Source organism: Boleophthalmus pectinirostris, unplaced genomic scaffold, assembly GCF_026225935.1.
Source record: "Boleophthalmus pectinirostris isolate CB_2022bp ecotype Guang Dong unplaced genomic scaffold, ASM2622593v1 HiC_scaffold_12, whole genome shotgun sequence".
In the NCBI taxonomy this organism is placed as follows: domain Eukaryota; kingdom Metazoa; phylum Chordata; class Actinopteri; order Gobiiformes; family Gobiidae; genus Boleophthalmus; species Boleophthalmus pectinirostris.
The window spans coordinates 1,229,641-1,256,848 of record NW_026571018.1 but is presented as its reverse complement, the minus strand read 5'-3'; the positions used below and the strand labels follow the sequence as shown (position 1 = coordinate 1,256,848).

The window sequence follows — 27,208 nt, the reverse complement described above, 5'->3', positions numbered from 1 at the left end:
TGATTACAGACAGATGTTTCTGATACAAACACCTGAAATGTTCTGGGTGGGGTTGTATGTGAGCGTGCTCATCTGCTGAGTGTGTGGCCTTGGATCATGGCAGTGGGGTGAACACAGGGAGCAACTTCCTGTTGATCATATTTTAACTTTAACAGGAAAGATTTGTGCATAGAAGCAATTGGTGCATGGCTACAGATCACAGCAGCTTTAAAGTATGTACTCGTACGCAGTGTCGGGGAGTAACGGATTACATGTACCGCTGTTACGTAATCAGAGTACAAATTATGAGTAACTGTATTCCGTTACAGTTACTGTTTCAATGAGTGGTAATTGGATTACAGTTACTTTGCTGAAATAAGTGGATTACAAGGCGGTATTTTCCTGTTTTCACATTTTGTGCTACATCCCATTTATTTATTTATTTTCTTTCGGTAATTCCACTCATTGCCGGAAACCCAAACAGAACGCGCGCAATAAGAGCGATGTAAACGTCATGTTAAAGTTGGCGGTGTCAGTCACACAGTGGAAGCAGCAGTGCATTGGTAAAAACGCATTTGTGTCTTGGAAATTCTTCTCCCGATGTGAGATATATATAAAAAAAAACAAATATAAAATCCCCGACAACTTAAATGTGAAACAGGAGCTACTGGCACTGGTGAAAACAACCTGCATAGACTCATAATATCTGCACTACTGTCATATACACAAACACACACAAACACACACAACACACACAAACACAAACACACACCTTCATCATCGTCATCAACCTGAGAACCCGCGGACCACGTCTCCTTCCGTAGTTACAGCGCGGACACCGCCGTCTCGTGCGCCGCGTGTGGACCGTGTTTTCTCGCGTAAACCGCGCTTCCTCCTGTGCGCCTCTAAACCAGAACTAACACCAGGACTAAACCAGAACTAATCCAGGACTAAACCAGGACTAAAGCAGGACTGAACCAGGTTTAAACTAAGACTAAACCACGACTAAACCAGAACTAAAGACCTGGTCTAGACCTGGTCTAAACCAGGACTAAACCAGGTCTAAAAATCAGGACTAAACCAGGACTAAACCAGGTCTAAACAACATGACACCTAACAGTAGGTTGACATAATTTAAGGTGATCTCATATAAAAAATAATTTCTCTATCAATAATATTTTTTAATCTGGTGAAGGAAAGGCTGATCTTGTTTCTGTCTTTAACAGACAAAACCTCTTATATTAAGATATCATGGTCTTTGTTTCTCTACAGCAAACAGTTGCTTATTCATGGAGACTTGGGCTCAGACAATTTGAAGACAACAAACAAGAATTTTCAGGATGTGGTTGCTACATTCATGTCGTTTAAAAAAACATGACAATATCAAGTAATCCAAAGTAATCAGATTACGTTACTCACTTTAAGTAATTTAATGGATTACGTTACAAACTACATTTTGGGGTGTGTAATCTGTAATCTGTAGGGGATTACATTTTAAAAGTAACCTTCCCAACACTGCTCGTACGTGTATGTCTACCCTCTCTCTCTCTCTCTCTCTATATATATATATATATATATATATATATGTACTGTTCTGGGTTACATGTCCACAGTGTTTCCTCTGTGTCTTAGTCTGCCATGGTGAGTGGAATAAGCTTTAAGAAACGTACATCGCAATAAAAAGACCAGAGGAAGAGGAGTGCGACCCGAGTGTAGCAGAGTTGAACTGAAATCATCTTTATGCAAATGTGGAGCGATATCGCCGTAGCGACAGACACTCCTCCACACATGCTTCACTTCATGTAGACGACTGGAGACAACACGCAATTTTGTCACTCTCCTCCCTCCTCTCCCCTTTAGTCTTCCAGACCCCTCACTCTCCCCTTTAGTCTTCCAGACCCCTCACTCTCCCCTTTAGTCTTCCAGACCCCTCACTCTCCCCTTTAGTCCTCCAGACCCCTCACTTTCCCTTTTAGTCCTCCAGACCCCTCACTCTCCCCTTTAGTCCTCCAGACTCCTCACTCTCCCCTTTAGTCTTCCAGACCCCTCCCCTCCTCCCCCTCACTCTCCCATTTAGTTTTGCAAACCCCTCCCCTAATCCCCCCTCACTCTCCCCTTTTGTCTTCCAAACTCCTCCCCTCCTCCCCCTCATGCTCCCATTTAGTCCTCCAGACCCCTTACTCTCCCCTTTAGTCCTCCAGACCCCTCACTTTCCCCTTTAGTCCTCCAGACCCTTCACTCTCCTATTTAGTCCTCCAGACCCTCCCCTCCTCCCCCCTCGCTCTCCTCTTTAGTCCTCCAGACCCCTCACTCTCCCCTTTAGTCCTCCAAACCCCTCACTCTCCCCTTTAGTCCTCCAAACCCCTCACTCTCCCGTTAAGTCTTCCAGACCCTCCCCTCCTCCCCCTCACTCTCCCCTTTAGCCCTCCAGACCCCCCCTCGCTCTCCCCTTTAGTCCTCCAGACCCCTCCTCACTCTCCCCTTTAGTCCTCTATTGCTCAGTGTGGCAGCTTTATTTGAAATGTGCTTGTTGGGGGAGTTGAGGTGTTTAAAGTTGCACTATGTCACTTTTATCGGTCTCCGTGGAGACAGGTGACAGGTGTTGTGGGATGAGCATGTACTGAGTATCGTAAAGACGTGTTTGTCTGTTAAAGGTTGTATAGAGCATTTTCCAAGAAATCCAGCGACTGTTTGTCCTTTTTCAAATGTTGCTCCTGCGTGAAACCACCCCCCCTCCCCCACAGCTCCTACGGAGAAACGCCTCCTCCCGCCTCCTCCTTACGCCACAAACAGGTTTGTTTACAGCCGGTGCACATGACTTGTAAACAACTAACTACAGTGTTGGTTAGGCAAGGCGGAGAAGTGAGGAGCGGGGGGAGCGGGTGCGCGGACATTTCGTGCACGGAGAAGAAGTGAGGAGCAGGGAGAAGAGCGGAGCAGGGAGAGGAGCAGGAAAGGGGTGCAGAGAAGAGTGCGCGGAGATTCTGTGCGAATGAACTAACTACAACACCCAGCAGCAAGCGGACTCTTTCTTTGCCTTGAAAATGACGTTTTCAGACATAGGATATCGCTTTCGTGTCTTGAAAAACATTTGTCTAACTCTTGGAAATAAAGTACGTTTTCATAATAAGCAGAAGTTTCCTGTCCAGGAGTCATTTGTGGACCAGTGGTTCAGTCTTTAGACCCTGCGTCTGCTTCAGTCGCACCATCGCTGGAATGAATCTCCAAGAATCACCTTAGTTTGGCTTCGCTGCTTTTCCCCTTGTCTTCTTCTTTCAGTGACCTCAAAAACGGACTTTCTTTTGCGGCAAACTGCTCCTGGATTCTTGTCGCCATTGCAACAAACTTTATGCTAACTGTGAGGAAGATATAGGTCAAAAAAAGCTGCTAAGAACTGTTGCGTTGGTGGAGTAAACAGCGTCTGTGCATCTTGCGTCTGTGGACTGCGTGACAGACGTACGTAAACCACGTAATGGCAGTGCGCAGACAAGTCCGTTACGCTAGAAACATAAGGAGATTGATTGACAGCCTGTCAGCTCACAGATAACGAGGCAATGTCGTTATCTATTGGCAAATGTTTAGCCCCACCACGTCCAGAGTTGATGAATTTTTATTCTCTTTTTTTTGGTCATCATAATTACAAGGCTACTGCACCTCTATAATGCTATCATTGACAACTTGAAACAAAAAAAAATCCTCCATACAACCTTTAAGAATGAGACGTGGTACAAGTGAAACTGTTGTGTACGTCTCAAACCAAACCCTGTGTGCTTTAGAGAACAGATCACAATTCACCAGAGCCCCGCTGTCCTGGTCACCGTGCCAACAATACACTTCCCCCCCTGCACACACACGACGAAGACGAGAGGGGGAGAGAGCGGAGGAAGAGAGAGGGGATATAGAGAGAGGAAAACACGAGGAAGAGTTGGAGAGTGTACAGTACTCTTACTTCAGTAATATACAGTGTAACAGTACTCTTACTTCAGTAATATACAGTGTAACAGTACTCTTACTTCAGTAATATACAGTGTAACAGTACTCTTACTTCAGTAATATACAGTGTAACAGTACTCTTACTTCAGTAATATACAGTGTAACAGTACTCTTACTTCAGTAGTATACAGTGTAACAGTACTCTTACTTCAGTAATATACAGTGTAACAGTACTCTTACTTCAGTAATATACAGTGTAACAGTACTCTTACTTCAGTATATACAGTGTAACAGTACTCTTACTTCAGTAATATACAGTGTAACAGTACTCTTACTTCAGTAGTATACAGTGTAACAGTACTCTTACTTCAGTAATATACAGTGTAACAGTACTCTTACTTCAGTAATATACAGTGTAACAGTACTCTTACTTCAGTAATATACAGTGTAACAGTACTCTTACTTCAGTAATATACAGTGTAACAGTACTCTTACTTCAGTAATATACAGTGTAACAGTACTCTTACTTCAGTAGTATACAGTGTAACAGTACTCTTACTTCAGTAATATACAGTGTAACAGTACTCTTACTTCAGTAGTATACAGTGTAACAGTACTCTTACTTCAGTAATATACAGTGTAACAGTACTCTTACTTCAGTAATATACAGTGTAACAGTACTCTTACTTCAGTAGTATACAGTGTAACAGTACTCTTACTTCAGTAATATACAGTGTAACAGTACTCTTACTTCAGTAATATACAGTGTAACAGTACTCTTACTTCAGTAATATACAGTGTAACAGTACTCTTACTTCAGTAGTATACAGTGTAACAGTACTCTTACTTCAGTAATATACAGTGTAACAGTACTCTTACTTCAGTAATATACAGTGTAACAGTACTCTTACTTCAGTAGTATACAGTGTAACAGTACTCTTACTTCAGTAATATACAGTGTAACAGTACTCTTACTTCAGTAATATAACAGTGTAACAGTACTCTTACTTCAGTAATATACAGTGTAAACAGTACTCTTACTTCAGTAATATACAGTGTAACAGTACTCTTACTTCAGTAATATACAGTGTAACAGTACTCTTACTTCAGTAATATACAGTGTAACAGTACTCTTACTTCAGTAATATACAGTGTAACAGTACTCTTACTTGAGTAATATACAGTGTAACAGTACTCTTACTTCAGTAATATACAGTGTAACAGTACTCTTACTTGAGTAATATACAGTGTAACAGTACTCTTACTTGAGTAATATACAGTGTAACAGTACTCTTACTTGAGTAATATACAGTGTAACAGTACTTTTACTTGAGTAATATACAGTGTAACAGTACTTTTACTTGAGTAATATACAGTGTAACAGTACTTTTACTTGAGTACTTTTACTTGAGTAATAACAGTGTAACAGTACTCTTACTTGAGTAATATACAGTGTAACAGTACTTTTACTTGAGTAATATACAGTGTAACAGTACTTTTACTTGAGTAATATACAGTGTAACAGTACTTTTACTTGAGTACTTTTACTTGAGTAATATACAGTGTAACAGTACTCTTACTTGAGTAATATACAGTGTAACAGTACTTTTACTTGAGTAATATACAGTGTAACAGTAGGCAAGGCAAGGCAAAGCAAGGCAAGTTTATTTGTATAGCACAATTCGTACACAAAGTAATTCAAAGTGCTTTACAGAATAAGAAATACATTAAAATCATAATAAAAACAAATCAAAACATAAATAATCATGAAGATTAAAATTAAAAAAGAGAGACATAAATTGGAGAGAAGAGTGCGGAATGAAAACCTTTCAGTTATATGCACAGTTAAACAGAAATGTTTTGAGTCTGGATTTAAACAGCGTCACAGAAGAGTCTGTCTCACATGTTCAGGAAGACTGTTCCAGGTTTTAGCTGCATGAACCTGAAACGCTGACTCCCCTTGTTTAGTTCTGACTCTGGGCACCAGCAGGAGGCCGGTCCCTGAGGTCCTCAGAGTGCGAGATGGTTCATATGACACTAACATGTCACAGATGGACTTTGGTGCTCGGCCATGGAGAGACTTGTACACAAGTAGAGCTGCTTTAAAGTCTATTCTCTGAGGCCACAGGAGCCAGTGCAGAGACCTGAGCACAGGACTTATGTGCTCGTACTTCCTAGTTCGAGTAAGGACCCGAGCTGCAGCGTTCTGGATGTTCTGCAGCGTCTCACAGCTCGTTTGGAGAGACCAGTGAGCAGAACCATTACAGTATCTAACCTACTGGAGACAAATGCATGGATAAGTTTCTCCAAGTCTGATTTAGACAGTAAACCTTTGATTTTAGCTATGTTTTTTAGATGGTACAGTGTAATAGTACTATTACTTGAGTAATATACAGTGTAAAAGTACTTTTACTTGAGTAATATACAGTGTAACAGTACTTTTACTTGAGTAATATACAGTGTAACAGTACTTTTACTTGAGTAATATACAGTGTAACAGTACTCTTACTTGAGTAAAAGTTGTAGTTTCTCGTCCCACTGTGAGTAAGTCTAAAGTGACAAAAGCTTGATGTGATCATCTGAAATGATTTGAACATTGAGGCTTTTCCCTTTAATGTTCTGCATATTTCTCTTTACTGAGAAAAGTCAATGACACAGCTCAGTTCACACCTTAAAGATGTGTTGACCCCAAACATGAATGGCGCCAATGGCGTGAACAATGCAAACGATTTCCATGTTAACCCTATGTAAAGGCATGTTGACATGCAAAAGTTCTGTGCCATGAATGATGTGAATTGGGCGGCGCGATTCGTGCGTCTTGAGAGTTTTGAGAGTTTTGAGAGTTTTTTTTGAGAGTTTTGAGCGTTTTGAGAGTTTTGAGAGTTTTGAGAGTTTTGAGAGTTTTGAGCGTTTTGAGCGTTTTGAGCGGCGAGAGTAGGCAAAAGTGGCGTTGGCTTTCGTCAAAGTTGAAAATTTTGAACTTTCTCCGAATATTCGCATCACATCAACCAATCAGGTGCTGAGACAGACGTGAACTTTCATTCAACACAGAAGAGACTCTCACTGTTCCTGTGAGAAACAAACTGATCTTATACAAAACCAGCACGAGCCAGGACAGAGACGAAGTTCAACAGAACACCACCTACACCAGACTCTGCCCCCCTCTCCTTTATTCTGGTCCGGGTCTGGTCCTGGTCTGGTTCCGATCTCAGTCCTGGGCTCAGTCCCTCTCTGGTCCCGCTTAAGCTCCAGCCCAGCCACGGGCTCCAAGCCTCGGCTCCAAACTGTTTTAGTCTTGTTTTCGTCTTGTTTTAGTTCTGTTTTAGTCCTGTTTTAGTCCTGATCTTGACCTGTTGGAGTCCCATGAGGCCCAATCTCAGAGGAACATGGATGGTGTTAGGAGTTATAGGAGATCATCACACATCGGCTTCATTCAGACACAAAAACGAGACAATGACAGATCCTCTCGTCCTTATTTTGACAAGCCTCCAGCAGAACAGTGGCTTATTCATTATCCTCCAATCATGCAATAAAACAACATAATGAGGCAGCAATTTGCATATTGATGTGGGACTTCATATGACTAAACTGTGAGGGTCTGGTGTGTTGCTGGTAGCTGGGAATGCTGCCAATCAGAGAGGCTCGTTATGGAGCACCCCGTTAAAATACAGATAATAGCACCAGATAATGAGGTTCATAAAGTCAGAACATCTCACTTTGCACCATCTCCTCCTCAGAACATCTCACTCTGCTCCATCTCCTCCTTAAATATTTCACTCTTCTCCATGACCTCCTTAGAACATCTCACTTTTCTCTATATCACCTCCTCAGATCATCTCACTCTCCTCAGAACATCTCACTCTCCTCAGATCATCTCACTCTCCTCAGAACATCTCACTCTCCTCAGAACATCTCACTCTCCTCAGAACATCTCACTCTCCTCAGAACATCTCACTCTCCTCTATCACCTCCTCAGAACATCTCACTCTCCTCAGATCATCTCACTCTCCTCAGAACATCTCACTCTCCTCTATCACCTCCTCAGAACATCTCACTCTCCTCAGAACATCTCACTCTCCTCTATCACCTCCTCAGAACATCTCACTCTCCTCAGAACATCTCACTCTCCTCTATCACCTCCTCAGAACATCTCACTCTCCTCAGAACATCTCACTCTCCTCAGAACATCTCACTCTCCTCTATCACCTCCTCAGAACAATGTGTTTGTAAAATCATTAACATATTTACTCTGTTTACTACATTTTTAGTGAAAATTACAGAGGTGTGTAGTACTCATTTATGTGACTAACATACATTTACTCCTACTTTTTTCATTTCTGTAACAGTACTCGTACTTGAGTTAAAGCTGTGGTTCCTCCTCCCTCTGTGAGGAAGTGACAAAACCTTCATAATAAAAACATTTGTGTTTCATGCAGCACTCCTTCAGAAATGATCTAGTGTTTGTCTATGCTTTAGAAATAGCAAATTATTATCTATATCTATCTATCTATCTATCTATCTATCTATCTATCTATCTATCTATCTATCTATCTATCTATCTATCTATCTATCTATCTATCTATATCTATATCTATCTATCTATCTATCTATCTATCTATCTATATCTATCTATCTATCTATCTATATCTATCTATATCTATCTATATCTATCTATCTATCTATCTATATATATATATATATATATATATATATATATATATATATATATATATATATATATATATATATATATATATATATATTTTTTTTTTTTTTTTTTTTTTTTTTTTCAAATTACATTAAATTATAATTACATTCTAAATCAAACTGAGTACTCTAAAATGTCATACAAACGTGTTCTGAAATGTCATTTTTATATTAATCTGTCAGTTCATACTTCAGTTGTTTTGTCAGTTTTTTGGGACACATCTGAAATTTGAACAAAATCATTTACTCAAATCACAGATCTGATCATAATTGCAAAGCTTGTCAGAAAAAAATCTCACTTACATATTTTTCCCAAATTGTTCAGTCTGATTTGGAGTTATGTTCATTAGTCTTTGGCTATTTTGATTGATTAAATAGGGTTGTCAAAGGTCTCAAAATGTGGCACTGATCTGTACAAAACTAGTGTCAAAACCTAATATTTGAGTAGGTATCAATACTAAAAAAGTACAATTCACAAGACAGAAATGAACTTTTCCTGTGTGTGTTTAGAATGATGTCGAGCTGGATCAGAACAAGAATAAGAGCACATAGACTAGTACACACATGGACCAACCTACTGCACCACTGACCATTACACACACATAACACACATGGGAACAGAAAAGAAAGTACAACCATTTAATGTTGAAAATCACTGTGGTGCAAAATCTGTATTGAGTATTGAGTCTGTTCCTTTGTAACAAAATAGAGGTTGAAATGTTTGTATCTTACATGTCCGTCTTGAGGACTCCATCATTGTTGCCGTTCGGCTTCTTCATCAAACCTCTCGCACTCATGTTGGCCGTGATTGTAAACCTTTTCTCCAGTCGCACTTTTGTCCCAGGGGATACAGAGTGTGTGGTGGTGGTAACGTGCCTGTCAGCCACCCTCATCTCACAGCAGTTACTTTGTGAATGAGCCAGAGGAGCTGAGAGGAGTGGAGAGGAGCTGAGAGCCGATGTTAGCACGCTGCATGCTCTCTCTCATTGTCCCTGTCACTCCAGATAAATGCACTGTTTACCTGTACGTCACTCCACAACTGTGTCTGAGAACAGCACCGCTCACACCTTGGACTTTTTGTTTTTCCTCTGGGGGAATTTGGAGAGCTTTTGAAAGGGAGTACACCTCACACAGAGGTGATCTGCTGCTCTGCTTTGACTACAACTGTAGAACTGCAGGAATATCTTGGTATGGTGCTTTATATGTATATTTTATATATGCTTGATATTTCTACAGGGACAGTGCACAACAAAACACTGACCAAGACAGAAGTGATAGACAGACGCTGTTGCCAGTGTGAATGCTCCACGTGCAGCCCCACAGCCCCATCCTGAGAGCACAGATTCAGTGTGTAGAGACAATGTGACCACAAATCTATTAAAACAGATAAATATAAACATATTTATCACACACACACACACACACACACACACATGCACACACACACGCACGCACACACGCACGCACACATACACTCTACATTTTACTGATCATTCAAATCAGTTCATCCCTAACATACACAGTCTTGGTTAGAAATCAGCCTTTTCTTTGTCAGTCCTTCAAACATTTGAACACCTGTGTGTGCAGGTTCGAGTCTCTGTTGGCAAATGATTCTGAAGACTCACTGCAACAGAAGAAAAAGAGGATTTGGTGAGAGCTGCCTTATATTTGGGGACAGTGTACTCTCCTCTGGTAGATGATTGTCTTACTCCAGATGTTTTTGGTTTTTTTTTAGTTTTTTTACCTCAATGAGATGAAACCCTTCAGAGGAGGAGCAGCAGCATAAAGAATTTGAAAATCAAAATAATATTAGCATATATCACATCAGAGTATTGGTAAAATACATGACAACAGTCGTATTTACATTTAAAGCCAGACAGGAAGTCTGAAGACAGGCTGCCATCTTTCTCATCTGAGTTGTTAGTCTCTTGCATTTTTTCCAAGGGTAAATACGACAGTGTCGTCAGTGTACATAATGATCTTAACATCACACACTGAGGGAAGACGTTCATGTATAAACTAAAAAGCAAAGGAAGCAGAGGAAAAGCTGAGGATCAAGCCCTGCGCCCCCATTGTGGAGCTTCGGAGAGAGGATAAGGTGTTGTTTGCTCTCACACGTTGTTGTCTTCCCATCAGATACAACTCAAACCAGTCTTGTCCAAAATGTTCTGTTTTAGAAGAATCCTGTGGTTTACAGAGTCAAACTTTTCTTGCACAAGTCAAGAAAGATACCTCCAACTACTCCACCCTGCTCTAGACCTGATTCATAAGTAGCCAAAAAGTGTACTTAAGTAAGAGGAATGTTACTTCAAGAATAACATTACTCCAGGAGTAGTAGTAGTAGTAGTAGTAGTAGTAGTAGTAAGTACAAAATGGTGTTCTAAGAAATTACTCACGCAAGAGTAAAAAAGTACTACTCAAGTAAGAGCAACTTAACGATCATATATTTCATAAAATGGATTCTAGTGAGTTTTAAGTCATGTTATAATGTTGTTGCTCTTTGAAAAAAGACCTGCAGTTGTGTTTTGTTTCATTCACACGTTTAAGTAAACTACATGTCCAAAGGTCAAAATGCTGTTGACAGCTACATTTTACATGTTAGTCAGTAGAGACGGGAAATTCCAAGGTTGAAATTACCCAAATGATTGTAGTAAAGGAGTATGGAGTTTAAAACAAAGTGGAGCACTTCCTGTACATGACATCACAAGGTAGAGCTGAGTGTTTTCAGTTCAAGAGAAGAACTCTTAAATACGCAGGGTTTGTGTGAATGAAACAAAACACAACTCCAGGTCTGTTTTTGATGAAGAAACAGAAGAACATAGATTAGAAAATAGAGTAATATGATCCCTTTAAAAAGAACTCTGCCAGGGCGTAACATCTGATTTGTAATATTAAGTTAAAGTAATTGGATTGTGAATGCTAGTGGGCCAATGGGCATTCAGTAGATAAATAAATACATAAATAAATAACTAGGTATAAAAATTAGGGCTGGGCAAAAATTAAAAAAATTGTATCGCGATTAATCGCATGTTATACGCAAAACCAATTAATGAATTAAAAAGTAGAGTATAGCGCTCATTTATTGGAAATGTAAATGAAAGAGCCAAACATTTGTTGTGCAAACAGTATTTCTTTCACAGGGGAACCTCAGAGCCTTCAAGGTGTTCTGAAGGCTCAAGAAAAAATATTGAATGGACGTTTGTACTACTAATATATTTATTGAATATTTTTTATGCTGTGAGTAATGAACACTACAATAGTAATAATTTCTAGATCAGTGTTATAAACTTGGACTGATATTTCTTAGGAAACAAAGGGTTAATATAATGGAATGGAAATGGACCAACATTTTTTCTTCCAATGGTATCTGGGTAAATCAGTTACTCCAGCACTGAACTAAAGAAACAAGCTCAGCTCAGAGCCGGTGCCCGCGGCTGAATCCGCTGCCGGAGCCGGAGCCCGCGAAGGCTCGGGCACGTTGCATCTCACGTGGTCAGAAAAAAGTGAAAAAAAGTGTAAAGAAAAGACGTCAAACTTAAAGAAACGCTCGCGGTGGACTTTTTCAAAATAAAACCCAGTGAGAAACAGACGTTTACAATAAAATAAATAAATAAATAATAAAAACTGCGTTAACGGCGTTAAAATAATTGTCAGCGTTAATGACTTAATTGGTTAACGCAAAGTTAACGCGTTAATGTGCCCGGCCCTAATAAAAATATATAAATCAATAGATAAAAAAAACTAGACAATAGAGAATAAGAACCCAGGAGAAAGGGTGTAACTATTTACACAATTTGTGTTTCTGAAAAACTACAGAGGATTTTCACACAACATGAGATCATGGTCTATTTCAAACCTACAAACACTTTAAGACAGAAACTCAGTGTAGCAAGGACTGCAGTGAGCGTCATGTTGGAGAAACAAAATTGCCACTCCATAAGAGAATGTACCAACACAGACGAGAGAGCAGCACAGGACCACAGTCTGCAGTACACCAGTACACCTCCATCTCAAAGTCACTAACCACTCCATTAAAGGTTGGATAGAGGATTTTCCAAGGAACGAGAAATCCAGCGACTGTTTGTCCTTTTTCAAATGTTGCGCATGCGTGAACCCCCCCCTACAGCTCCCTACGTAGAAACGCCTCCTCCTTACGCCAGAAACAGGTTTGTTTACAGCTGGTGCGCTGCACATGACTTGTAAACAACTAACTACAGTGTTGGTTAGGCAAGGCGGAGAAGTGAGGAGCGGGGGAGGGGAAGTGAGGAGCAGGGAGAAGAGCGGAGCAGGGAGAGAGGAGAGGAGAGGGGGAGAGGAGAGGAGAGGGGAGGGGAGGGGTGCGCGGAGATTCCGTGCCCGGAGAAGTGAGGAGCAGGGAGAAGAGCAAAACGGGGAGCAGGGAGAGGAGCACAGAGGGGTGCAGAGAAGAGTGCGCGGAGATTCAGTGTGAATGAAGCTACTACTACAACACGCAGCGGCAAGCGGACTCTTTCTTTGCATTGAAAATGACGTTTTCAGACATAGGATATCACATTCGTGTCCTGAAAAACATTTGTCTAGCTCTTGGAAATAAAGTACGTTTTCATAATAAGCAGAAGTTTCCTGTCCAGGAGTCATTTGTGGACCAGTGGTTCAGTCTTTAGACCCTTCGTCTGCTTCAGTCGCACCATCGCTGGAATGAATCTTCAAGAATCACCTTAGTTTGGCTTTGCTGCTTTTCCCCTTGTCTTCTTCTTTCAGCGACCTCAAAAACGGACTTTCTTTTGCGGCGAACTGCTCCTGGATTCTTGTCGCCATTGCAACAAACTTTGTGCGAACTGCGAGGAAGATATAGGTCAAAAAAGCCGCTAAGAACTGTTGCGTTGGTGGAGTAAACAGCGTCTGTGCGTCTTGCATCTGTGGACTGCGTGACAGACATACGTAAACCACGTACCGGCAGCGCGCAGACAAGTCAGTTACGCTAGAAACGTAGGGAGATTGATTGACAGCCTGTCAGCTCACAGATAACGAGGCAGTGTCGTTATCTATTGGCAAATGTTTAGCCCCACCACGTCCAGAGTTGATGAATTTTTATTCTCTTTTTTTTGGTCATTATAATTACAAGGCTACTGCACCTCTATAATGCTATCATTGACAACTTGAAACAAAAAAAAATCCTCCATACAACCTTTAAGGCAAGTGAGGGACAGATCCAAGCCAAAGAAAAGAACTGGTTTGAGAGGGGAGTTAAAGAGGCTCCTTTTTTTTGAAAGACAATCCATCTTTGAACAGAAACAGAGGGCTCAGATACCATCTCTCTCCTATTTACAACTCCATTCTAAAACCAAAATCAAACCAAAGAAAACAACAGTGATGGCCTGTATGCTCAGAGGTGTGAAAGCACCCTTCAGGGGCCTGAATGATTCTGCTAATATGACTCAGGCACAATTCACACTTCAATAAACGTAGATAACAAACAGAAACAGTGGACAAGTAGGTGTGTTAGTTTCAGAGTAGTTTCAGTGTAGTTAGCTCCGCCCTTCTGGCAAACATAAAGCAGTGACCACCAGCGTCTGACCAGAACTGAAGAAGCAGCATGGGTGAGTTGTAAAATGTTTTCATTCAAAAACTTTGGCCCAGTTGACAGACTTGATTTTTTTCTTTTGCTGTGTAATGTGCATGTGGCTACCAGAACAAATGGAACTGTACTTAATATTTGACATCGTATCATGTGATTTTAACCCACTAAGAAGAGCAGCATGTGCAGTTCAAAGGACACTAGTAAGGGACTGTTTGGATTGTGTGAAATGAGCTGTTTGTTTTTCCCGTGTCCATGAAGACCTTGCAAGAGTTAAGGCGCTAGCTGAGAAACTATCTGTGGACATTTAAGATGCTACAGACTTTTTACACCATATGGGGCAGCAGAGGACTTTCCAGAGGAAACACTTGGAAGGAATGAACCATTTCATCACCAACTGAAACACTAGAGTGGAGTAAGAACGAGGCCTTTCCTGTTGAGTTCACCTGTCTCCCCCTGGACTCAGCTGTGACGCTGCAGGACACAGAAGAGAGATACTTTTCTTCTTCCACAGGATCTGCTGACCCTCCCTGACCAGTCCTCATGTTGAACTAACCTCTGAGACATGCAGTGGAAAATGTTGCAGCAACATTAACTGCAACATTTTGCTGCATCAAAATTTGAATTTACCACAGGATCAATAAAGTCTCTTTCTCTCTCTCACTCTCTGTAATTGGAAGCACAAAACATGAATGTGGAGTTCATTGTTTAACTGTCAGATTGCAGATTTGTTCTTCTGGTTTTAACCATAAGCTGCACAGCCAGGAAACAAGGTTTTAGGTTTTACATTCTGCTGGTTCTGTTAGTTTGGCTTTGGCTCCTTTTTTATACATTTTACTTGTTGTGGTTTTGTCAGTATTTAAAATGAAGGTTTGTTCACCTTATTCCATTGTTTTGTCTCTTCAGGCAAATAAACTGCGAACCAAAACTCTGCACAACACACTCAACCCAGTGTGGAGTGAGACGCTGACCTACTACGGCATCACCGACGAAGACATGGTCCGCAAGACTCTCAGGTAACAGTCCTGTAGACTACAAGGCTGATCAACAGTGTCCAAAATCAGATACTGATCAATACTAAAGTGAGTATCCAAACTCAACTGAGCATTGAGAAAAAGAAATCATTCACAGGACAGGAATGAACCTTTCCTGAATGTCTTTAGAATAAACTTGAGCTCTATCAGAACAAGTATAAAAGCACATAGACTATGTGCATGTGTACACCCGTGAACACTATGAACCTACTGCACCACTGAGGATTACACACATATAAGACACACTGGAACAGAACAGAAAATACTATGACTTAATTCTATTTTTTTGCATCAAAATGTGGACTGGTTGCAGAGTCTATGCCTTAGTATCAAAATTGAGTTGAATGTTCGTATCATGACGACACTAACACACGTGCCGCAGTCTCAGGTAACAGAAGTGTGAGCTGGGACCGACCTGGACCAGTGAGAGAGAAGAGGAGCAGGGTCAAACTCCATGTGGGTCAGAGGTCAACACAGGGAGTAGTATTATCAACCAAATATAGGGTCGGTGGTTTGAACTCAGACTTAGATGTTCATAATTTAGCTGTGTCCTTGAGCAAAACACTTCTCCCACATTACCTTCACCTTCATGGTGCTCATGAGGCAGCAGCAGATGAAGCACGGTAATTATCATCACCGAGTGTGACTAAATGAATAATGCAGGAAATTGTAAGTGATTAAACTTCGGCAGAACACCAATGTATTTTTATTATTTTACCAAACTCCAAAATGGAATTTGAATGTTGCCTTTTTCATTTCAGTATGCTGGATGTTGCTTGGCAAGTTTAAAATGATCTCTCTGTATTTTTATACATTTAACAGTCTGATCCCCACACCTCTATCACGCCTCTATCACGTCTTAAACCTGGACAAATGTGATTATCTGCTCAAATTCATTTTTTTGGTGTTTACATGTGAAACAAAAGAGCTCATTTGTCATCGATCATTTTGAATAAAATCAAACCTCTCTCACCTCAGATGAACAGAGTTTAATGATCCGCTCATTGATTCTGTAGAAAACTGCCAAGTCCTCGTTATCAGCCATATTTGCTTTATTACTGATGAACCATGTGTGTCCCTGATTTAATCCACCTGTCAATCACACCTATATGAACTCTGAGTGATTCACCGGTGACCAGACTCACGTCTTCATTAGTACAGGAGAATTATTCTGGATCAGACAACTCTGGATCAACACACATCCCTCATTGAAAACAAGTGGCATAATGTATTTATATAGACTCATTTTCATTTAATTAGAGCTGATATTACAGGGAACAGCATGCAGGAAATCAACATAACTAGCTCCTTTTTCCAGTAACACAGTATGACGCAGAGTTTGTGTCATCTCCGTCACCTTTGTTCTAGCACAATAGGCTCCTATAGGCTGCTCTTGATGTGGAGATGGTCACAAACAGTATACAAAGCTCTTCCCTGTTCAGAGTGTGTATGTAGATGTACAGAGAGCCCACGTGTTAGGAGCCAAGCCACTCCAGTGCACACTGACTGACTCAGTACAAACAGACAGTGAAGAGTGGTTAGACCAAGTGAGCGTGGTTAATAGTTAATAGTATCTGACATATTAGACTGGTCATTGCACTAAAACATAGTTCACATTGTCTTTCACATAGTTATGTTTATTTATTGTTTATAATTTCACTTCCTGGTTGGACAGCAGCAGCAGACATGACACACTATAGACATTCATATATAAACATACAGTATCTCTGCCTGTTGCTACTCAATCACTTGGCGTAGTTGTTGTTACCCAGACTTACATTCATTGAATACTCTTTTACATACAAACAAATGTGGAGCCCAAACCTTGTACCTGCTCTGGATACAGTGAAAAGTACAGTTGCTCCGGCGTCCCAAAATCTTCTCGTATTTGGAGCTGCTAAATGAATAACATGAGTACCAGACCCTGCATGTACTAATTACATATCTATGTGACATACTAATGACATATGATCAGGGGAGACAGGGGAGACAGGTTAGGCAGTGCACCTGTCATTTTGGGGAAAAAACTGCTCAGTATCAACAGGACTAACAGGACTCTTGTGATTTGTGGTGAGTTTTGTGGCCACACCAGCTTGGCCAAGCCTGATCTCGTCAGATTTCAGAAGCTAAGCATGGCCGGGCCTGGTTAGTAAAGGGGCATTTGAACCACTCTTAGGCCACGTTCAGACTGCAGCCTGAAGTGACCCAATTCAGATTTTTTGGCCTCTATGTGACCTGTATCTGATCTTTTAATGACAGTCTGAATGACACAGATCAGATTTTTTTTCAAATGTGACCCAGGACACTTGGATATGTGCTCCTAAAACCGATGCATATCTGATCTTTTGACATGAGACATCAGTCTGAACGGCCAAAGTGCATTCATTTGACCTTTATCAACAAAACACAAATGCCACTATTCTGCGCTGAAGTAAGCGGAAAATTTAAGAAAATTGTTAATGAACTCGCTATCCCACCACTCTTGGCTACGTTTGCGCAGCCACAAGTTCCTTTCAGCGGACGTTGCTGCTGCTGCCCCACAAAACACAACGGCCAAAAACCTCATCCTTCTCCTTCTCAATCTCCTCCTTAAAACAAGTAAGTTGTTCATGTTCTGGCTCAAGAGACAAGAGAAACTTTAAAATCTCCAGGTGCTCAATGCTCGCGTCCATATTTGGACAACTTCTGTAAACACAGAGACGCTCGCTGTGGTTGACGTCGTCATGTCTCCAGTGCACATGTGGCACACTTTTGGGCCGTTTAAAGTTCACACTGGAGTCACATACAAGTCACATTTAACTGGAAATGTGAACGACCTCGCAAAAACATCAGATTTCACAAAAAAAAATTGAATTCAGCATTAAGCCCTGCAGTCTGAATGTAGCCTATGTCTGACCCTTCCCCCCAGACCTGTTTGCCTTGGGTGGCCAGGAACATAAAGACAACACAGCTCCTGGGATCATTCAGGCACCCAAACCACTCCACCACGTTTAGGTGGCGGTTCAAGGAGGGGTGCTAGGTAACAGTTATGGAATGACTTCTTTGACATAGCTGCTGCCCATGTCCAATCAGGAAGTGAAATGATAAACCTAAATACACTGATGTTATCGGTATGTATTACTAAATGGTATAGTATAATATAGTATTAAGTATTAGTTCATTTTAGTGACACAGTCTGTCATATGCACTTGAAGTATTTGTTCATGCTTTATTTGTCCTTTAGAAGTGTAAGTCTCCTCCCTGGTCCCTGTGGCTGCTCTGCTCTTTGTGCAGGATTTCCGTGTGTGACGAGGACAAGTTCCGACACAATGAGTTCATTGGAGAGACACGCATCCCTCTGAAGAAACTCAAGCCCAACCAGCTCAAGAACTTCAACAACTGTCTGGAGAAGCAGCTGCCCGTGAGTCCCATCCACACACACACAGCACATGTGTACGGGACACCATCCACACACACACTACTACTACTACTCTATGAGCGTTTTGCCATGTCACAATAAAATACATAATATCCAACTCAGGAAGGTTCAATCAAAGTGCACACAGGTTTAGGGAGAGTGCTAACAGAACGTTCGACTGAAGGGCTGGCCTGCACAGAGCGACTTAAAGGGCCTGATGGTGTATTACTCTTGGTTTTACTCTCTTATTTATTTATGTTCAGTGGTGTGATAGCAAAACTTTTTAAGAGCGGTGTGTAGCCTGTGGCCTTACTGGTTTGAAATGAATACAGGTTAATTAAGGCTCTGGCAACACAGAACAACTACAGGCCAACAACCCTCAAACTGTAAGAAAACCCAGAACTGAAGAAGCAGATTTGGATGAGCTGCAAAACTTTTGTCCAGTTTTGCACAGTGATAAAATAAATAAATAAATAAATAAATAAAGTTTAAAAAAATTAAGTAGTGCAATTCTATTTTAAATATTTGTTTAAAAATAGGACTGTGTTTCAGAGTGCACTTTGTGAACAACTTTAGGAGTATTCACATTTGAGAAAAGACTGAAATCTGAGTTGTTAAACTAATACAACAATCACATGCACATTTGAGGTCTAAACTACAGGTACAGCAAGTTTTTATTTATTTATTTATTTCATTATATATTATCTTTGCAGAGGACATTCTATTCTTTAAATAACTACAGCCTTTTAGATTTGATAATGGTTAATTGTACAGCCCTAATGTAGTAACCTGACCAGCCAGAACCACATGTGTTAACAAAACTTTACACAGACGAGTGGATCTGGAGCAGTAGAGGGATATGATGATGATGATGATGATGACGATGATTATACAGCAGCAATTCATCATTATAGCTACATATGGAGTATCTTGTCTCTCTGATTTCAGAGGGTGTGAGTGACGATCAGAGAGACATGGTATGTTCATGTTAAAAAACAAACAAAGGATTGAGAAACAGTGTAGATTTTCTCAGAATCAACAATTAAAGCACCAAACTACTAGTTATGAATGTAAATCGGTATCGAAAGCATTCCTTCCTTTTAAAATCAAGTTTGAAATGTTAATATTGTGATAAAAACTAATTTGTACTCATTTAGAGAACAACAAATCACTCCCTCCAACAATCCTCAAGCCATTATCTGGTGCTCAGTCCTCTGTGTCATTGTTATTCACTCAGTGGTCATTTCAAAGATATAAAATCATGTCCACGTTCAACAAAACAGTCGTGTGTTTTTCCGTTCATAGTCCCATTGGAGAGTGGGAGTCCCTGGAGTTGCTGTGTTTGCCCTCCATTTTGTATGGCTATAGAAAACACACTCCCACACCCTCAGTATGTCTGACATCAACACAATAACACCACATTAGAGAGGAAAAGAGTCAGAAGCTCATGGTGCTGTGTGAACGCCAATTGAGGCCAATCGAGACTTGCAGTTTTAGTGGCAAACTGCAACCAAAGAGCCAATCAGGAGCCAGATTGTTGAAGGTACTCACCCTGGACTGCCTATCCTTTTTCTTAGCAAGGAGGCACAATATCTGTCAATCAAAGTTGTTAAGACAAACTGGAGCAGACACAAGAGGACACAATAAGACTAAAGAGCTAAAGGACAAAACCTTTGGAAGAAACCAGCAAAAACACATGACACTAAAACCACAAGAACACCGTGACTGACGACTGACCGTTTAAACACACAGGGCACAGAAATACTAGTAAAAAACAACTGAGGCTGTTTAGTCCTCCAGGTGTGTGTCTGACTCCACCCCTGCAGGTGTGTGTCTGACTCCACCACTCCAGGTGTGTGTCTGACTCCGCCCCTGCAGGTGTGTCTGACTCCACCCTCTGCAGGTGTGTGTCTGACTCCGCCCCTGCAGGTGTGTGTCTGACTCCACCACTCCAGGTGTGTGTCTGACTCCGCCCCTGCAGGTGTGTCTGACTCCACCCTCTGCAGGTGTGTGTCTGACTCCGCCCCTGCAGGTGTGTGTCTGACTCCACCACTCCAGGTGTGTGTCTGACTCCACCCTCTGCAGGTGTGTGTCTGACTCCGCCCATGCAGGTGTGTGTCTGACTCCACCCCTCCAGGTGTGTGTCTGACTCCGCCCCTGCAGGTGTGTGTCTGACTCCGCCCCTCCAGTAAGTTCTACGCAAAGTCTGGAGACACGGGGAAAAAGCGACACTCGTGGAGAGAAGCAGAAGTGAACAGTGTATGAGGAAGTGTTTGATCAGAAAATCCACGTATATAGAAGAATTACCTTCTGATTTGCGCATTTAAGTGTTTGGTTCGCCAAAATACGGAGAAGGGCTGTTTATTCCACTCATTATTCGCCACAATATTATACATTTGACACTCGTGCACGAGCGCGGCCACGTTCCCGGACTCAGTGTAGCACAGAGTCCCACAGTCCACACCGTGACCATAGACTTCTATAGAACACAGACTGTGACCAACACAGAGGACGAAATAATGACCCGACCTGAGAGAAAACTCTTCCCTTGGACGCAGCAGGAGCCAGGCTTTGATTTAATGAACGCAACTTTAACACTTTTACTTTAGTCTTTACGCATCGAGCGGCAGAGTGACACGAGTCTGCGGACAACACGAAGCCTACTGCCCGAACCTGACCCCAACCAAAATCTTCCCTACATTTTTGTGTAATGGGGAACTCTTGTACATGAGAGCTGCTCTCTGACTGTATGAAGAACAGAATAATGCCCGTGCCCGTCCCGACCCAGACCCAGACCCACACTCACAGGTTCAGCAGTTTGGATGTTTCATGTGGACTTTAATTGGCAGAATAACATCTGTAGCTGATGTGTTTCATGCTAAATCTGTGTCCTCATATCCTCGTGTCCCTCCCTCGCTCCTTTCCCTCTCCAGGGGAGGGCATCTGAATCTCTTGCATGCGCTCATAATTTGCGCATGCACGTACCTACGTGTATATGCATAAATATAGGGCCAGTCCTCACACACTTCATAGACAGACTTAAAAATATAGGGATAAAACTCTTGAAACAGCGAAAAAACACATGGGCTTTACTGCAAAGATGTTCTGCCTAAATATTATAAAAAAATTATTAAATGAACAGATGAGTCATTGTTGTCAATTTTAGTTTTGTATTTATTTATTAAACAAGGTTTAATAAAGTCTTTAATAAAGTGTTTGTCGTGATCACGTGGTGCTGCGTGGAGCGTCCTCCTCCCTCTGTCCCGTGTGTCTCGGTCAAACCCACTGATTATCGGCTCATGTTTAGGGAAATCTCATTCACGAGTCACTTTACATGCTCCTTTTATGGTGAGGTGGAGGTGTGAGGGGGCGTGACGTGACGTAGGTTTACGTGCGCAAATTGTAGTTGCAGGTGAGATTTATAAAGCAAAGATTGCGTGGTTTGGTGCGTGCGGTGGGTTTTCTAAATATGGAGTTTGCGTGGCGCACGCCTCTCATAGCTACTAGGCGTACGCACTAACTTACGACAACTCCTGTGCAGTTTTTATAAATGAGGCCCCAGGTGTGTGTCTGACTCCACCACTCCAGGTGTATGTCTGACTCCGCCCCTCCAGGTATGTCTGACTCCGCCCCTGCAGATGTGTGTCTGACTCCGCCCCTCCAGGTGTCATGCATCTGCAGCAGTCATGAGTCAGTGCTAGTGCAGCCTCTGCAGCTCAGGGAGGGAATTCAAAGGTTCTGAGTGTCACATGAGGCCTGAACATAAACTGAGAATGAGACACAATTGAATGTGTCTCTGGTCACACAGGTCGTTATGATTTGATCTTTAAAGTAAGACACAGGCTTGATCTGTTAGTATGCATTCAAATGGTGGTGAATGGACTCGTAACAAAATGTTATTAAAAACACCATGTACGTCTCATTTTAACAAGGCACCTGCTCAAAACACAAATGCAAGCAGCACAATGCAGAAAAACGTCCATCTGGTTTGTTGTGATTATGTAATACTTCTAAACAACATAAAAGTACAGTGCAGTAGTGTGTAGCTGACAGTGAGTGCTCTCAGCTCATCAGTGGAGCCTGGAGCCTGGGGTGAGAGACAGGTCAAGATCTCTGTGAGGTCGAGAGCTTTACACAGACAAACTCTAAGCACATCAGGAGTTCTACATGTACAGAGAAACCAAGTGTGCTGTACTTCAACTTGGATTCAGTGTTATATTAATGGCCACTCAGCAGTATCTCCTGTCATTTTCAACTTTTTACCAACTTGCCTACACAAACTGCCACTGCCAGTGTCAGACTGTAAGTGCAGATGTAAGTTGGATGTAAGCCTGTAAAGGTCGTGTTTGTGCTAAAAACATGATTAAGAGTGGGTTTAATGAAGCAGAACTGTGTCTGAGGTCACACACACTTCACTTAATGAGTATGGAGTCTTCTTTACTGTACCAGATACACAACTCATTATATCAGTAATGGATGGATACCACAACTGTTTACCATAGTATTACTTGGTATTCCATTGCTAACTTTGATCCAAAATGTTCTATATTTTATTTGAGCATTTAACCATGTTTTAATATTTGAAAAATTACCTTGAATATTTGCAATGTTACGAGCTGGGGAGCAGCCCCCAGTGACAGGGCGAGCAGAGGGGACAGAGATGGAGAGAGGAGGTGGAGAGGAGAGTAACAGAATCTTCAACTGAATTTGAAACTGAACTGGAAACCAGTGGAGCTGCTGGAGCACTGTGTGATGTTGATGTGATGATGTTGATGGAGGGTGTTCTTGGTAGGATTCGAGCAGCTGAGTTCTGTAGGAGTTGTAAGTTTTGGAGTGATTTGTGACAGAGTGTATGGAGAAAAGAGTGACAGTAGTCAAGTCTCGAGGTGACCAGGCTACTGACGAGGATCGCAGGAGTGTGTGTGTGTGTGTGGGGGGGGGGGGGGGGGGGGGTCATGATCCTGAGGTGAAAATACGCAGACTTTGTGATATTGTTGGTATGGGAATGAAATGAAAGTGTACTGTTTGTTTGCTTGAGGGGAGGACAGATGGAGGAATTGTTGATGGAAATGGAGAGAGCGGGAGTTTTGTTGATGCTCGACTTTGTGTCTAATAACAAGACTTCAGTCTTATTGCTATTGAACTTTAGGAGATTAGATGAGAACCAGGACTTGTTTGCAGGAATATATAGCCGGAGGAAGGCAGGAGGTAGAGTGTCGGATGGGTTGGAAGAGATGTATAACAAGAATAAATTGTGACAATAGGTGAGGTGGGAGGACTGAGGAAGTTGGAGTGGTGAGGATGAGGAGGGAATGAGTTCTGGTATTTAGTGCTGGTATTAACAATCGAGAATAGAACTCTGGAGTTGTCTTTGCTGTTGTTGATTTGATAAGTGGGTGAGTTTTGTTTATATGGTCCTTAGCGTGATTTGCGTACAGATCTTCGTGTATTGTGAGTCCAGTTTTTCTGTACAAGGACTCAAACTGGCGCCCCCTGGCTTTCAATTGATGCAGAGCAGGAGTGTACCAAGGAACAAAACAGATCTGGATATACTGACAAAAAATAATACACTTGACAAACCCGATGCGCTGTGCAGTAGTTTCCCTAATGGGATGCATTCTGATTGTGTTGTGATAATGCTCTGAAGGGGGAGCAATGGGACGGGGAGTCAGAGTATCAAAAACAAAGCAAAAAAAAAAAAAAAAATTATGTTATTAATACATGTTAATGCATTGTTAACTTATTTTTAAACCAATAAAAAGTAACATTTTGATCTACAGTATTTTTCAGACTATAAGTTGCTACAGAGTTGCACCAGCCAAAAAATGAAGAAGAAAAAACATATATAAGTCAAACCAGACTATAAGTTGCACTTTTTGTGGGAAATTTATTTTAAAAAATCAGAGTCCAGGAACCGACATTTAATTTTGAAAGTCAAGTTGTAGTAATAACAATAGAAGAGAGAACAACAGACTGTTAACGTCACATATGAACAGTTCTGCATATAAATATAACATAAACAACAGAACAGAACAAGTTTACCAAACTCTCCATCTCACTCCAAATCACTAAATCCATTCAATTCTTCATCCTTTGTGTCACTTCTGAACAACTCAGCGACCTCCGGAGGTAAACAGAGCGCCGCTTCCTCTTCTGTGTCGCTGTCATCAGACTCAGCATCAGTTCCAGTTACAATTATTGATTTGACAATTATTCAGTGTCACTGAAGTCCAGACTTTGTCCATCCATACAGTGACTTCAGGAAAGGTTCATGGTGCATCCTCCCGGTGTCACAAGTTTCTCTCTCACTCCAAACTTTCTTTCTGCTGCTCAATTATCATTTTCAGCTGCAGATTTCACGACTTGCAGTTTGTAATCTGCAAAATCTGATTTTGTTTTTGGGGGCATTTGTGTTCAGTCTTCTCAGTCGTCTTTATAAGTTTGTTTAAATGTTAAATTGTTCAGTGGGACAGAAGTAATGGTGCGATCGACTGACGTGATACAGACAGGACAGAGGCTCTTTCTGCAGGAGACATGTACAGTAGAGTGAAGTGACAGTGGTACAGGAGGAACAGGAGCAGCAGATACTCACACACAAGACTAGAGCTTCTCGCAGCTGTTAGTGTGAACATTTTAATACATTAGTCACTCTGGAGTATAAGTCACAGGAAACACCCAAACCATGAAAAAAGTGCGACTTATAGTCCGAAAAATACGGTAAATATTTTAGTTGTAAGCAGTCCATCGAAGTGCAATACTCCCTCTTTAACAATGATGTATGTCGTATTATATTCAAGTACTCAATACTAGTTCAGTTTTCAATCTTTTGTGTTATAAAATGATGTAGAGATGTCATCATAAAAACTGTATTTGTTGTACATCTGCCCGTGCACAACTCCTTTAGTTTTGCTCTGTGTTCATTTACATTCTTGTGTGTCACGTATAAATGTGAAGCACAAGGCTGAACTGTGTGTGTGCGTGTGTGCGTGTGCGCGTGTGTGTGTGTGCGCGCGTGTGCGTGACTGTAACCATGTCAAACAGTCACGCTGTGTTCAGAGCCCGGGCCGCACTTTGGTTATGGCTCATTCTGTGCAGCACGCTCCCAAAATAAAGCAGAGGAGAGAGCGGAGGTTAGCATACGAGGCTTAGCGTGCTACAGAAGGGCTTTGTAACAGTGTGAGATGCCAGTGTAGCGATCACGGTGTCAGGTGAAGCGTGCTGCTGTGACAGACAGGTGGAGCGTGCAGGTTTGGTGAGCAGAGACAGGAGCAATGCAAATGGAGTTTTGGCCCATATAGAGAGTAGTGACAGGCAGACTGAGAATGAAGACATAAGACTCAGTAGTATGCACCGAGGCTCTGTTCTGTTTTCATACCACTATTGATTGCCAATATAGGCCCCTGCATACAAGTGTATCTATCTCTGGCGAGATTTAATGGCATATATTACTCAAATTTTGATCTATGCAACAATGTATTCTAATAAAATATACCTGGAGTTGTTTTAACTTCTTGAGGTCTTGTTTAAAGACAATACAGTAAAGTGTATTTACCTTGTTGACATTTTTCAGCTGCTGCATCTTCAGAACTGTCCCCGGTGTTGGTGGTGACGTGTCGTATATCAGCTGTTGTTACTTCCTGTAGGCGGCATGTTGCTCAGACTGACCACACCTTCCGTGACCTGGTGTTCTCTGGAGGAGAGTGTCCCAGGTGTGAAAGGAGGAACGCTCCGTCGTTTCGGTTAATGCTGTTTGTGCCTCGTTTCCTGAGTTCACTGTACTGCCTGATCCAGCGTTTGAACTTGTTCTCCGATCCAATGAACTGTGCCCCATCCCAATCCAGAATGTGTTTTTTTCTTTTACCATCTGTCTGATATGGTGGAGGGTTTTTTAGGTCAGGTAGGTCAGTCTGAGCGACCTACGCGACACTTCTGAAGATAAAGCAGCAGCAGCCTAAACATGTCCACAAGGTAAATACACTTTACTTTCTAGAGAAAAGAACCCAAGAAGTTAAAGTACATAAGAAGACAACATTAACATCTTTGATTTAATACCTGGAGTTGTGTTTTGTTTTATGTTTTTAGTAATCATTGCGGTATTGGAATCTGTATTGAATATCAAGTCCATTCCTTAGTATCAAAACAGAGTTTAAAATTTCGTATCACGACAACACTAGTCTAAACTCACTCAGAGAATACAAAAAACAAAAACATAACAAACCCTGCAGATATTTAGTTTGTGTTCTTTTCTCAAACTGATAGCACTCCGTTCCACCTTGTGATGTCATGTCATACAGGAAGTGCTCCACACTCCTGCTGAAACTGTGACTTTGGACTGAACAGCGCACTACACAACTGGATACCCAACTGTTCTTAGTGTGTTAAAGCAGGTGAGCACATCTCATCCACCATCTACAACACAGGTTCTCCCCATGGGTGTGTACTAGGCCCACTAGTGTTCACCAATAACCCTCCCCGCACCTGCCAGAAAACCTGTCATATCACCTGTCATAACACTTACCATAACTGTACCCTAACTGGATTGTGCACTGATGTAACAAGGTCACCTCCACCTTCTGCTGCTGTATCTCCCTCTGCCTTTAT

At 41.6% G+C, this 27,208-nt stretch overlaps 1 protein-coding gene across 1 annotated transcript in view; it reads left to right on the top strand.

The window, feature by feature from the left end:
* Nucleotides 1–27,208, top strand: part of doc2b (double C2-like domains, beta) — a 218,045-nt gene that overhangs the window by 141,594 nt on the left and 49,243 nt on the right. The window contains exons 4-5 of the mRNA XM_055148661.1: nucleotides 15,083–15,192; nucleotides 18,484–18,610. Coding sequence (XP_055004636.1) covers nucleotides 15,083–15,192; nucleotides 18,484–18,610 — 237 coding nt within the window. The remainder of the gene's footprint in view (nucleotides 1–15,082; nucleotides 15,193–18,483; nucleotides 18,611–27,208) is intronic.